Below are 13,970 nucleotides of genomic sequence, written 5' to 3'. Positions count from 1 at the left end.
TTTTTTTTTAATAATTAAGTTTTAATTATTTTTTAAAATAAAGCTAAAGCTTGAAATATATTTAAAAAATAAAAAAAAATAATTTTTAAAAGTAAATTTAATTTTAAAAAATTATTAAAACTTAATTATAATTATTTTAAAAAAATGGTTATAAAACAAAAATAATCATTTCTTTAATACTTGAAAAAAATATATTTAATTCTGATTATTTTTATATTTTTCTGTATTTTTATTTAATATTCAATTAAAAAAAAAATAAAAATTAAATTGCTTCTATTTTTTTATTTAATTTAATTTAATTTTATTTTAATTTTTTATTTAAAGATTTCAAACCTCTTTTCTTTATTTTTTTAATGAAGTTAAAGTACCAAGCAATTCCACTAAACAATGTTTTAAAAATTCCCTCGAAACGTAAAAATTTCTTGCAATAAATATTAATTTCGCTTGAACGTGTAAAGATTTTGCAATTTGATTTTAAAGTAAAGCAAAAATTTCAAGTATAAACCGTAATAATGACTACCGTTTTGCAAAAAATAAAAAATTAAATAAAACATAACAAACAAAATATAAATTACGATTTACTCTAGCCAGTCTACTATTGTTGCTGTTGTTGTGGCTTGATGTTGACCAAGAGCATTTAACTCGTATTTTTCCATTAAATATGAAGTAAAAATGTAAAACAATGAAAAATATCTCGCGAATATTTAGTAATTCAAAGCAGCAAACAAACTGGGGGCATTGCAAGGTGTTTGTGTATCAAATATTTCAATCACGAAATAAATAAAATTTAAATTATACACAAAAAATTTATTTTTTATACGGGAATAGGATAAAGTAAAGTAATAACAGCTCAAGTTACTTGCATAAATTTTCGTTTTTTGCAAAAAAAAAAAAAGTTTTTTCATGGCAAAAATTACAAAAATATGGTTTAACCCCAAAAAACACAAGTCAAAACTAATTAAAAGAGAAAGAAAACGGATCAATATTCACGCAGCTCACCAAAATTAAATCAATGGCCGGTATTTTAATATTCCAGTCATAAACATAAACTATAATAAAGCAAAAATATTTTCGCCGAAATATTGCGTCGCTTACTAATTTTTTTTTATTTTCTTTCGCGTTGTTTACTTTTTTATCAGGTAAGAAAAAAAGCTCTGAATTGATAATGCCGCATCGTCATAAAAATCGTAATAAAAAAGTATGTTGACGCCAACAAATTATCGCGTGTTTTCACTCTCGAAATTTTTTTAAATCAGTTCCGAGTATTTCGCCACTACCGATTATTATATTGACCACAATTCAACATAATATTTCCTTACAACGTACGCAATAAATTTCCTCTTTAATTTTTAATGCCATGTGATTAATGGTCATGACGTTGACAGCCACACGTTTTCATGGGAAACTTGCTAAAAGTTGATAAACATGCGAAAAAATGGCATTTGACTGGAGGCGACCAAGTTATGAGTTGCGTTTACATGTGTTACTGCTGCGAATGAAATGACAAGTAATTGCAATAAATTCGCTGTTCACCTAATTCCCATAGATTTTTTTTTTCAAAAAGTTTCCTACACATTTTTTTAAAAGGAAAATTTTTACTCACATTAATCATAAGAAAAAAACTAAAAATTTGAAAAAGAAATAAATCTTGATAAAAATCACATTAATTTTTGTGTGTGGTTGTGGAATTCGATCTTTAAACTTAATTTGAATTAATTACTGGACGATATAATTTTTTATTAATATTTTTTTTATTTGAGAGATAAAATAAATAAACAACTTTGTTTACATAAAATCCACTTGGACTTGCCAAAAAAATGCTTCTGACTTCGTGCGTCATTCGAAAAACGAGTTTTTTTTAAGTTTTATTTAAATGTTTGTTCTTATACAACTTGTCGATGTGTCGCCGTTCACAACTGCAAGCAAAGCACGAGACATGAAAGAATAATAACAACTGAGATAAATAAACACTTCGTGGAATAAACTTTAAAAGTTTAAAAAAAATTTGCGTCTCATTTAAAAGAAAAAATATAATTTCACATAAAAATTCAATAAAATTAACATAAAATTCTCATATTTTGTTTACTTTTTTCGTATTTTTTTTGTGAAAAGTGATCACCTCATTTTTCACGACTTTTATATAAAAATTTAACATGATTTTTTTGACGTCAATGCAATGTTAATTTTTTAATACCGAAGCGTTCTTTGTTCGAAGTTGTAAAAATATAATTATTGATCTCGAAATTTCATCAAGACCCGAGCGAAGGTCATTAACTTAAAATTTAATGCACTTTAAAATCTTGTATAAAAACAAGGCGAAGCTGTCTTTCATTGATTCGTCTTCGTCTTGCTTGTCGCTTATTAAAGCATATTATTAGCGAGACGTTTTGTCGTGGGTTGAGTCTGCTTACAACTTTTTTTTTAATGTATGCAAGAACCAGTCTCGAAGATGAACCACACAAAAAAATGTAATGAAGAAGTAATTAAACGCAAATTTATCGCGGAAAGTTGATGTTGATCAGGAATTAAAGTAGAAAAAAAACTAACGAGTTATTCGTATAAGTGTATCGGTTGCTTGGTTGGATGCTTGGTATGTGTAACAAAACATCATATTTGCATAAAATGTAGTTTAGTAGAAGCAACATAAGAGTTGAATTGAAATAGAATTAAAAATAGCACATTGTTTTGCATATTTTACTGATGTAATCAGACACTTTTTGTGTTTTTTTTTTTTTGTTTGTTAAATATTATTATATGGCTTGTTATGTTTTCGATGTTTTTGTTTGGGCATTGTGAAGAATTGAGTTTCTCGTAAATGAGAAATGTTTTAAAAACTGTCGAAAGCTGTTTGGATATATAAGGGACAGCAAAAAATCAGATCTTAAATAACTTTTACTAAAGTGAAAAAAAATTATTTAGGGCCAAACAAAAAAATTTTTGTCAAACTTTGTTTAGTTTGTATTTTTTGTCGAAAACTATAGTATATAAACTCTTATTACTCAGATTTTTGTCCTATATTAGCTTGGACGGACCTTTTCACGGTAGGAGGAGAAAATTCAAGTTTTTAGAAATTTTAGAATTTCTCTATGAATTTTAAACATAAATTCAATTTTTATGATTGAAAAACACGAATTAAGGAGTTCTTTTTTCATCACAGAAATCGGTTTGCAGATACCTTTACTTTGTAAATTTGGTTTTGAAATTGTCATGGGCTTTCACCAAATTTTTTTCGTAAATTATTAATCCTCTTTGAGAGCATTTTATAGTTCATACTTCTTTTCATCCAAGTATAATTTTTTCCATTGATTCTTTAAGGAACATTTACTTATGTGAATTGGCTGGCCTTTAATATTATATTCATTTATGACATTGATAAGGTCTTCTGCCTGGAACAAAATATATCATGTACTTCGTCAAGATTCTGATTCTCATTGGATCTTTTGTGTGTGCTCCAGTTCTGATGCTTTTTGTCAGCTTTGGTTCTTGGTTAGTCTTATGCCGGAGTGATGTTCTACTAATAAATAAAAAAAAATAAAATGTTCCTCAAGTTATATTTTATTACTTACCAAGAGTTTTCCTCAGACTTTCTTAAAGCATCTTCTAATTAATAGTCATCAGGTACAACAGAACTGAAATTAAAAAAAAATTACAAATATCGCATAACATCTTTTTTGCGCTGCGAAACATAAACTTTTCACAACTAACGATAAAATCAAGGAAGGATAAAAAAAATCACCAAATTGGCTTAAATAACGTCAAAAAAGTAATAATGATCCAAAAAATGGTTCGATTGTTTTTTCCCACTGAAACATCAAAAAATCAACCAAATTTGTATCAAATTTGCACAAAAACAGAAAAAAACGATCTCCATCAACTTTGTTTCTCATCTTCTAAATATATTTCGATGATGCTGATACATATGCTGATTTTCATTCGCCATCAGATAAAAATTCATCCGAACCGGTCTTATTTGCATATGTTTTTATGGCTACAGGTTTCACTATCTTTGCCCTGTTAGATGTTTTTTTTGTGTGTTTGTGTGCAAATAATGCAAAACACTCTCGAATGATGATGAAACCAACACAAACAAACTATATGAGCAAAAAAAAAAACAAAAGCATAATGATCCAATGAACGGTTTTTCGCTCATGAGGCAAAGAATGGCCGTTGTATCTATTTACCGCGCAGCAGCGTTATGTAACAGTGTAAATAATTTTTTTGTTTTATGAATGACTTTACTCGACTTGTTAATGATAGTTGTGCGAGAAGATGAGTCGTGTACGTGTTAATTTATGGAGCGAGACATCATCATGCATCAAATTTACTCTTCTTTTAAACAATTTTTCGCTTATTTATATTTTTTTTTCATGCAGCATGTTAAAGATGAGGTCATGCATTTTGAGGACTGTGTCATTATGTCACGTCTTTAAAAACGGTGTTAATTACCGATTAGCGGTTGAAGGTGCATGCACTATAAAATACTGCTAACAAGAGCTTTTCACTTTTTGATCTCAAAAAATGACCGAAAATTAAATTTAACTGCATTTTGTGAAATTCAAGGTTACGTTAATTCAATTATTTACTTACCCGTATACTTAAAAATGCAAAACAACGAAAATATCTAGGCGAGATCTGATACAAGGCTGTTGAAACGAATTTTACGCTTGTTTTTTATTGTGGTGGATTTTTTATTGTTATTGCCGCTTCTAACAAGTGTGGTGAATGTCGCTTGATATTTGCCGGTCATTGTTTGCCGGACGATTTGTTGCTACTTAGACCTCGTGAAAGGATTTTATTTTTAGATTCACTGCAACCAATCGATGTGCCTTGAACACTAACCGCTAAATAGCTCATTTGCATAAAAGAACAAAACAAAAAGTTAAGAGCTTTTATCGACTCGACGAAAAATATAACACGATCGAATCTATAATAATAGAAAATAATAGCTTTTGTATTGCAGTTAAGCGTTTGCATGTGTGTTGCATACCACTCAAAAAATTCCTTCCTTCATCGCGCGCGTCTTTGTTCTCTCTTCCTTTTTATGCGCTGTTGCATTTGCTGCTATCAAAACTATTTTAAAGGCATTTTGAAGAATTTTTTTTCAAGAAATTGCTCTTTTTCAGTTCTGATGTCTTCTGAGGAGATACAGTAGTCTTAGTTTCAATTAAAAAGTTTTAAAATTACCATTTTTTAAAAAAAAAAAGTTCATTGCTTGGTTTGGATAAATTGGAGAAAATTTAACCTTGAAATAACCTTGAATCTTTTGAAGAAATCCTAAAAGAATACTTACCAAAGAAATCCGCTCAAGTCCTTTTCACCTTGACCTGCCAGCTTCTAGAACATGTTCTCCATTATATTATTATTTGAAATTGCTTTAAATATACTTTAAAGCACCGTTCGCGCGGTGTTTATTCCGTTCAAGGTCAACATGGTTTGCTGTTCGTTCACCACTGCTATAAAAACTCATGTGTTCTGAAAATAGAGACATCTACTCTGGATCTCCTTTAGCGACAATTTCTTGTTTTTCTCCCTCTCACCTATAGTTTGTCCTTGCCAATTAAGCTTAAAGATTCTTCCAAGTTTCGTTATATTTTTTGATCGGAGATACCTGACAAAGACAAGAAGAAGAAAAGAAAAGTAAAAAAGTCACACGAACGAAATAAAAATCATTTTTCACTCTATTTATTTCAATATTCAGCAAGAAATGAGAAGAAAAGAAAGAAAAGTCAACGATGAGGAAAGGCAAATGTGCAAGCGAAGATTCACAGAAGATAAATTTCATGCAACCTGTTTTGAAAACGAAAATCGTGTAATGCCGATGCGCGCATTAACTTTTGCGAAGCTCTTCAATTTCACGGGATTCATTTCATTCCTCGTTAAATCTGAACTTTTTTTTCGGGTACCTAGTTATATTTAGCTGTCACGAATTTGATTCGTATCAATATTTCTCTTTTTTTTTCTCGATCTAGTTGTTGTTTTTGCTCTCGTGGTAAAGTTATAACAAATCGCCGCATTTCCGCATCTTTCTCTCGAGCATTAATCATCTCTTCGAGGAACATTTTGTGTTATTATTTATTATGAGGAGCATCATTAGTTAGACATTCGTATCACAAATATGTTAATAATAATCAGAGTTGTTGTAATGATGTTGAAGTTGAATACAGTGAGAGAGAAAAAAAAGAAAACAAAACAGAAGCGCACTCTCGGAAAGTAGGTGAAATTTGTTTATTTATAACGAAATGTTTATAAATAAAGTTGTTATGTGTGTGGTGTGAATATTTCTTTGCTTCTCATATTTTTGTTTGTTTTTATTTCGTTTTTGTTTCCAGAAGCAAAGACAAATCTACAAGTTCATTAAGATTCATATTTATGATGCGATGCGTTGGAATTTGGGTCTCCATAGTGATATTTGTGCTACACGAAGAAACCGCAATTAGTTTGTACGATAAACTTGGATAAAGTAATGAAAATATCCGGGCCAGCAAAGTCTTAATTATCTAACTTTGTTGTAATATTTATTACTTTCGAACTACGGCGAAACACCATCAACCATTCAAGCGTAGAGTAGAAGTCAAGTTATGGTCGAATATTTACCAAAAGTAGGTAATTATGTACTTTACTCATTAACTTGTTGCCATACCTTCTGCTATTACGTTCGAATATTGTTGTCTATATTAGGTTCTATTCAAGTGTTCTGTTGGTTTTTTTTACGATAATCTCTAAACAGTGATTTATGTTAATGAATTTGACCCTGAATGACATGACTTCAATAGAATTTTAGACAGACAAAAAAAAAAAGAGAAAGAGCAAGGCTTGGATTCCGTTCTAATGAGCGTTTAATGAAGATTTACCATTATTACTTTTTTTGTTGGTTCTAAAAGAAAAGAAGATTTAATTTAAAAACCGGTTCTGTTTTTTTTAGTGTAAGTAATTCAGAAACGTGTCTGTAATTATCCCTCGAGACGAGACACTCACTAATGTGACTAAAATTAAAAGGACTAATGACCATCACACGATGAATGAACAAAAGTTTGGTCAACAATGAGATTTAACTTTTTTTTTGTATTGTTTACGGAACAAGAGCAAACAAAAGCTAATAAAAAGCTGTTCAGTTCCGAAAGTCATTATCTGTACGTGTTGAAATAAAAAAAAACATACAATTTTTGTCATTATTGTCGTGAATAAATGAATGAAAAATGATGATCGTGACCTTTTCTGTCCTTTTGAGACATTTTTTGTTTAGATTCAATCAACAAATATGAATTATTAGGCCTGGACAATAATTGAATTTGTTTCACGTTACTTTGTTACTCAGTAACTCTAATGTTGCTCAGTTTTGTGTTCGAAATAACAAAAATTCCAATTGAAATAGAAGTTTCGATTAATATTCTTGAGTGTTATTTTCTGCTTCAATAACATCATTTTTGTAGAATCTATTTTTTGACTATTTGTTTTTCGTAAAGTGTATTTGTAAATGTAAAGTGTAAATTGTATTCTTACTCTTACTTTCATTTCTTTGTACTTGCTACTAAAATATTAGTTCAAAGAGTGTTTTATACATGGTTAATTTTTTAAGTTATTCTTGTCCTTAAAATAAATTTCAAAAGTTTGCTAAAATTGAATCCAGCGGAACGTTTTCTGAAGAAAAATATCTATAACCGTCTTCGTCTGGAATACTGATTCTAATTTCCACAGTAGGACATAAGAAAGGTACGAATCATTTATTGTTCTGCTCTTAGGATCCATTGGTCTTAGTATCTTGCCATTGTTTGTTACATTGTCTGACAAAGCTTTCAAGCAACGAGTTTTGGTTCTACATTTTTTGTTGGCAATTTCTGTTTAGGATTCATCAATAAATTTTTTGATTGGATGTTTTGAAAGTAAAAGTCAAATATATTTTTGCTATATAAATATCTCTGAATTTAAAAATTCAAGTATATAAATACTTTTGTTAGTTGCATCAGCCTCATGAGTAACTCAACTGTGACTTAAACAGTTGACGACAATTCTTCTCCTGCAATTTTGATTACTATTTATTAGCACCTAATTGATAGACAATTTTTTCGTGCACTTTTTTGCAATTATCATCAAATTAAATTATTTATCGTCGATAGATAACAACAATCGCATCTAGCAACTGAGCTAATAGATTTCTCTTTTGGTAAAATTGTACTCCATTACGTTAATATGGGCATGATTTGATTGACATGCGACACAATTATATCCACATTTATAAATACTTACGGCAGAAATGCATGAAAACTCTCTTGCACAAAAATATAATCTCTGTTACGTAACTTCCTGGCAGCAGTGCGCGCACGTCGATCGTACGTTGTTTTGTTATTTACCGTCGTCGTCGTCATCATCATCGACGCTGCAGTAGGTAAATAATATTGTCTTGCATGCAACTTAACTCTCTCGGCTTTTTTTTCTCTTTATTTAATGACAACATCAACAATCAACTCGATTTACCTTTTTATGGCCATAAGAGTGCATCTTTATGTGGCATGAAATAAAAATTTACCTTGCTTACGGCTTGACCAATATTTATTTGGCACTTGTATGACTTGACTTAAACTTATTTGGTTTGTCTCTCTTGCATCACATTTTGCACAATCGATGCATGCATGCAGCAATAACAGGTGTTCAATGTATTTCATCAATTTCGTATTCCCAATCAAGCTAAACTCAACTCGTCTACATTCAATGTCTTTTTATGGTTTTAAGTAGCAGCGATCTAACGAATAGTTGTAACCTGCAATTGGTTCATCAGAATCATGATACTTACTTATTTGAGTTATTCGATCAGACAACGTTGTGCAGACGAGTGGAATGTTTTCGTTGTTTTGTCTAATAATAAACTCTTCTTTTTTTATTCTCATTTAATAACTCAACGCGATGAAGTTGGTCTAAAAATATACGTGGTACATTAAAATGTTATTGTTATTGATGGATAAATATCGTTCGTGAAGACGAAGAATTGTACATTTTTTTTTGCCTTCATTTCAAAGGAAATATGAATTATTATTCTGCATTCTTCTTGCAGCGATGCCGTACTTACATGGCAGAGTGATGAAGAAGAAGATGTAAGAATGTGTCTCGATGAATTTTTTTCTGTTATTATTATAAGTATTGAATGGAATGGACATTTTGATGTTAGAATGATGATTGAACGCAGCAGGAGGAGTTCATATGAGGTCAAGAAATGCACCCGCAGTGGTAAGAGGAACAAAAGTTCTGCTGGTAGACATATGAAAAAGGGAGAAATGGAAAGTTTAAAATATTAAATCTTAATTAAAAAGTTAAGAGAAGTCATTAAAAGCCGATTTTTCAAAATAACTTTGATTGGGAAAGTATGAGAGGAGTTTAAATTTTGAGTTATTTTCAGACCTATTGAGATCTCAAATATAAGCTTAGTTTGAATTACTTGAAGAATTTCAGTAAAATTTAATTTTTGCCTTAAAAGGCACAAAAATGTTGAAAAATAATCTAAAAATATACATCAAAACATCTGATGAACTTACCTGGTAAACATTTCCTATCATCTTTTTATGCAAAAATTCCTCTTCCTGCTCAAGTTCTCGACAAACACACTTCAATAGATCAATAACTTCGAGAGAATCTAAAATATTCCATAGCTATAATAATCAATTAAATCGTCGTAAAGCTACTTATTACTTGTTTGTTTATTAAAATTAATAAACATGTCCACGCACTTACCGGAGATATTTCGAGATGTATACAGGAAGCGTTTATAAACATCATGAAATCTCGTATTTATGTGAAAAATCTAACTCTACTCAAACTCAAGCATCTACTTTACGCTTAATACCTTAATTGCAACAATTATTAGGTGAATGTCCTTATAACACTTTGATTTGATAAACATACAGTGTTGCAGTGTTTATATTTTGATATGAATTGACTTTGACCGCAATTATTGCCGCCTCACAATCTAAATTATTATTTCAATTTTTCAATTAATAATCTCTTTTTTTTGTTTGCTTATCAGGTGATAATTGTATGGAGAAACCTTTATCGACGCTATGGCGAAATTACACACAAAATAACAAACCTGATGTGCTAATGAGGTTGTTGGTATCTCCGAGTGGCTTGAAGGCATCAACCCGCCAACATGGTTTGACGGAATACTGGGCTCATCGAATCACCTTTTGCTCTGCACCAAAGAACTATCCACGTGTTTTCTGCTGGATCTACAGACACGAAGGCAGGAAGCTGAAACACGAGTTGCGATGTCATGCGGTAATTTGTTCCAAAGAAAGTATTGCGACTGATATTTGTAATATACTGAAGGTAAGTCAAACATGCGAAAAAATTGATTTAAAAGGTCATCAACTAATTTTTGTTATTGTCTCTTTTTTAGGAAAACCTGGCAGTCGCCTTGAAAGAGTTCAAACGTGAGAAAGTAAATCGTCAAAATGCACGCTTGAGTCTCGCCAATAGTGTTTATGACAATCCATCAATGCCACGTCGCAAGATAATGTTGAGTGTGGGAGGTACGAATTATCGTCCTCCGCTCGAACGATCGAAATCTGCGCCAAAGTTGATGGCAATCGAGGAAGCGATTGCCGAGGAGGAAGAAGACGAGACTGAAGCGGAAGCCGTTAAGCGACACGAGTTGGAGCAAATGAAGACGTGCTGCAAAGAAGATTCCTTATTTCCCGTAACGACACTCGGTAGACGACGATGTCGTCGTGGGCACTCCATTCGACGTAGTCGTCTGCGAAACTCGATGACGCGACGTCACAAGTCACACGATGTCCTTGATACGCCGCAAAAGGTGATCGCCGAAGAGAATGAAAACAGTCTGAAGCCGGGCAAATCGCTCGAAACGCAAATCGATCAACTCGATGAAAGTCGGAGCTCCGAAGAGGACTTTGACAAGTTCCTAGCTAAGCAGAATTACGAATCCAGTGAAATATTGTCGGGGCAATTCCTAGCCTACTTGAATCATAAACTAAACCAAAGCACAAATAGTCTGCATAATTTAGGTGAAACAGAGTCGTCGAACGCCAGCACACTTAAGAACACCCTGAGTCTCGATAATCTGGATGATTACTCCGATGACTCGGGTCATCCGCATGCCACACAATACTTTGACCAGCAAGACATCATGGAGATCCTCTCGAACAACAATAGCTACCCGAGTAGTGTTTATGACGACTTCCATACGGACAACGATACGCAACAGCTGTCGAGTCTCTTGTTGAACACGCACATCAACTCGGAGGACTCGGAGCCCCCATCGATTGTGTGTCTCGCGAAAAATATCGCCAACATCGACAGCGATGAAGGATCCATTTCCAGCGGATGCGAAACCTCGAGCACAATGACAACAGCAACCAATGATGAGAAATCATGCTCCGTGCTTGATCGCGTTCGCAACTTTGAACAGATGGCGGGCAAGGGAACTCTTGAACGGAGACGTCACGATAGCGCCAGTTGCCCCACATCCACTGATAACATGCCAAAGGTCTTTGTACGTAGCGTGACAATTCCCGCGCCCGGCGTCAAGCCAAATTATGCACTTCCAGCAACGCATCATCATCAACCCCACCATCACAAACTTCACCTCCAATCATCACCATCAGCTACCATTAGTAATAATAATCTAGTTTGTAACTTAGAGAGTATCGATTCCGATTCGGAGCTCAGTGACGAGTCGGGTTACGTTGAATTTCAGGAGAATAATTTAAATAAGAAGAAAACACTTGTAATTGTATAGAAAACATAAAAATACTAAAAAAGATGACAGCTTTAAACATTTTTACACACGAGAACCACAGGTGACAGACAAAAATCTATAGAAACCTTTAAAAAAAAGTAAACTTAGGAACGAATCACCAAATATAATTTCATATTTTTTTTTATTTAAATATTTCATTAAAAACTAATATTAAAAAGTTAAACAAGTAAAGTTATTAACCCAAAAATATAAATTTATTCATCCACTTACAACAAAATATAAATCAATATTTACGAAAGTCAGTTTTTTCTGGTGTTTCACCTTCATTTCATGAAATAAAATATAAAAATAGGTGTGAAGTTAATCAACAATCTCTCACATAATTTTATGCAAAAATGGTTCCAAATATCGAGTAAATGTTAACTTATTAAGTAAATAAAGTGTTAAAATAAATCAATGGAGAAAATATGATTTTATGGCAAAAGCACTTATTTCTTATATAAAAATCATCAAAAGTAACAGATCGAGTAAAAATGTGAAAAAAATAACTGGTAAAACTTTTATGTGTAGTTTTTAAGATAAAGTCTATGATGAAAAATGTTTATCCAAAATAAAAATGGTTAAAATATTATTTGTGGAAAATATGATGTTTCCCTATAAATCTAAAAATGTGGTTTTCTTTAATATTTTCTTTACAAAAATGGCTCATTTGTGGTTTCTTTTAGGTAGGTTTTGATAAAAATGTTATAAGATTTCCTCAACAAGAGTTTCACGAAGTATTCAATTAAAAGTTTATTGAGGTAATGACTACAGTTTTAAAAATCAGTCAAGAATAATTCAGAAGAAAGGTTTTCTCAATGTATGGCTACTAACTCAGGCTTCCATGGAAAAAGAGTTGATGTCAAAGTTGGTAAGAATATGATGTTGATGATTTTTTGGATCAGATGAGTTGATTCAGTTGTTGATGTCAGGTCCATCTTGCGATGATTTGGGCAGGTATACTTTTAAACGTTCACATTTATTGCACTTTTTAGGTAATTTTAAAGCGTTTGTTTTAAATTTTTGAATACTATCACAGTCTGTTTTATATTGTTTCGAAATTTCATTAAAAAGTCTGACACCGTTGTACCACACTGAATGTTGTTCATTGAACGAAATTTCTTGTCTTGGTCTCAAATGCGCATTATTTCTTAAATTATATGGCTGTATGTCGCCCACTTTCTCAATATTCACAGCCAGGTAATTCGGAAGTTGATTTTTGTTGCCTTAAAAATTAGTATCAAAACATTAAACGATATACGTTGATAGACACTTAACAAATTAGTTTCCTGTAAGATTCGACAAACACTGCTTTCTATATTTCCATGCGTCAAGATTCTTAATGCTCTGTTTTGAATTTTCTGTATTCCTCTAATTTCTTCTTTTCCATTCAGGTACAATATTGAGCAAGAGTGGGCAAGAAAGAGAGAGAAAGAAAAATATTTGACAAATATCTGTTAAGCTCTCTTGGATCTGATTTTGTAAGATGGGAGCTTTATAGTTTTTGATGATTAATTTTAGATCATTTCGTTTTAAAATGTAATTAGTAATAGATATTTATTTCTTATCATACTGACAGTTAAAAAAAAACATTAAATTGGTAATAGACTCAAATCGATTTTATTTTGGAAATTGTTTTAAAAGTAAGAACTTTTCGCTACATTTTTAAAGGTAAAATAATACAATATGACGAAATATTTTTTTGCAAATTTATCTTAAAACTTTTGACTTGCAAAGGAACACAGAAATTTATATTAACATCACAGACTATAAATTTCTGTCTTTACAATTTCCTTTAAAAGTTAGTAGTTTTAAGATAAATTTGCAAAAAAAAAACTATTTCATATCATTGTTATTTGACTTCTTTTGAAAATGTAGCGAAAAGCTCTTGCTTTAAGAAAAAAAACTTTAAATCGATTTCAATCTATCACCAATATTTAATGATTTTTTTTTTCAAACTGTCAATACGATAAGAAACAAACATCTATTATATTTTTAAAACTAAATGATCTAAAAATATTCGCTCAAAGTCAAAGTCAGTGTTAATTGATTAAATCTTGATTGAATAATCGAATTGTCAACATCAAAGCATTAAAACAATTTTTGCGGGCTTTACTATAAAACAACTCCGCTTTAACCTTTGTTTAATAAATAAATGTGTTTACTGAATTTTCGCACGACGATTACTATTTGTTCGGATTATGAGCTTAAGCCTCGACTCTAA

General features: G+C 31.3%; 2 protein-coding genes across 2 annotated transcripts in view; one reads left to right on the top strand and one right to left on the bottom strand.

The window, feature by feature from the left end:
* Positions 1 to 12,255, top strand: part of LOC134830781 (uncharacterized) — a 34,976-nt gene extending 22,721 nt beyond the window's left edge. The window contains exons 2-3 of the mRNA XM_063844364.1: positions 10,013 to 10,314; positions 10,385 to 12,255. Coding sequence (XP_063700434.1) covers positions 10,013 to 10,314; positions 10,385 to 11,746 — 1,664 coding nt within the window. The 3' untranslated portion in view covers positions 11,747 to 12,255. The remainder of the gene's footprint in view (positions 1 to 10,012; positions 10,315 to 10,384) is intronic.
* LOC134827479 (large ribosomal subunit protein eL30) overlaps positions 1 to 13,970 on the bottom strand; it is a 91,264-nt gene that overhangs the window by 70,070 nt on the left and 7,224 nt on the right. The window lies entirely within an intron of this gene.

The sequence above is a fragment of the Culicoides brevitarsis genome, chromosome 1, assembly GCF_036172545.1.
Source record: "Culicoides brevitarsis isolate CSIRO-B50_1 chromosome 1, AGI_CSIRO_Cbre_v1, whole genome shotgun sequence".
Lineage (NCBI taxonomy): Eukaryota > Metazoa > Arthropoda > Insecta > Diptera > Ceratopogonidae > Culicoides > Culicoides brevitarsis.
This window is presented reverse-complemented; position numbering and strand designations above follow the sequence as displayed.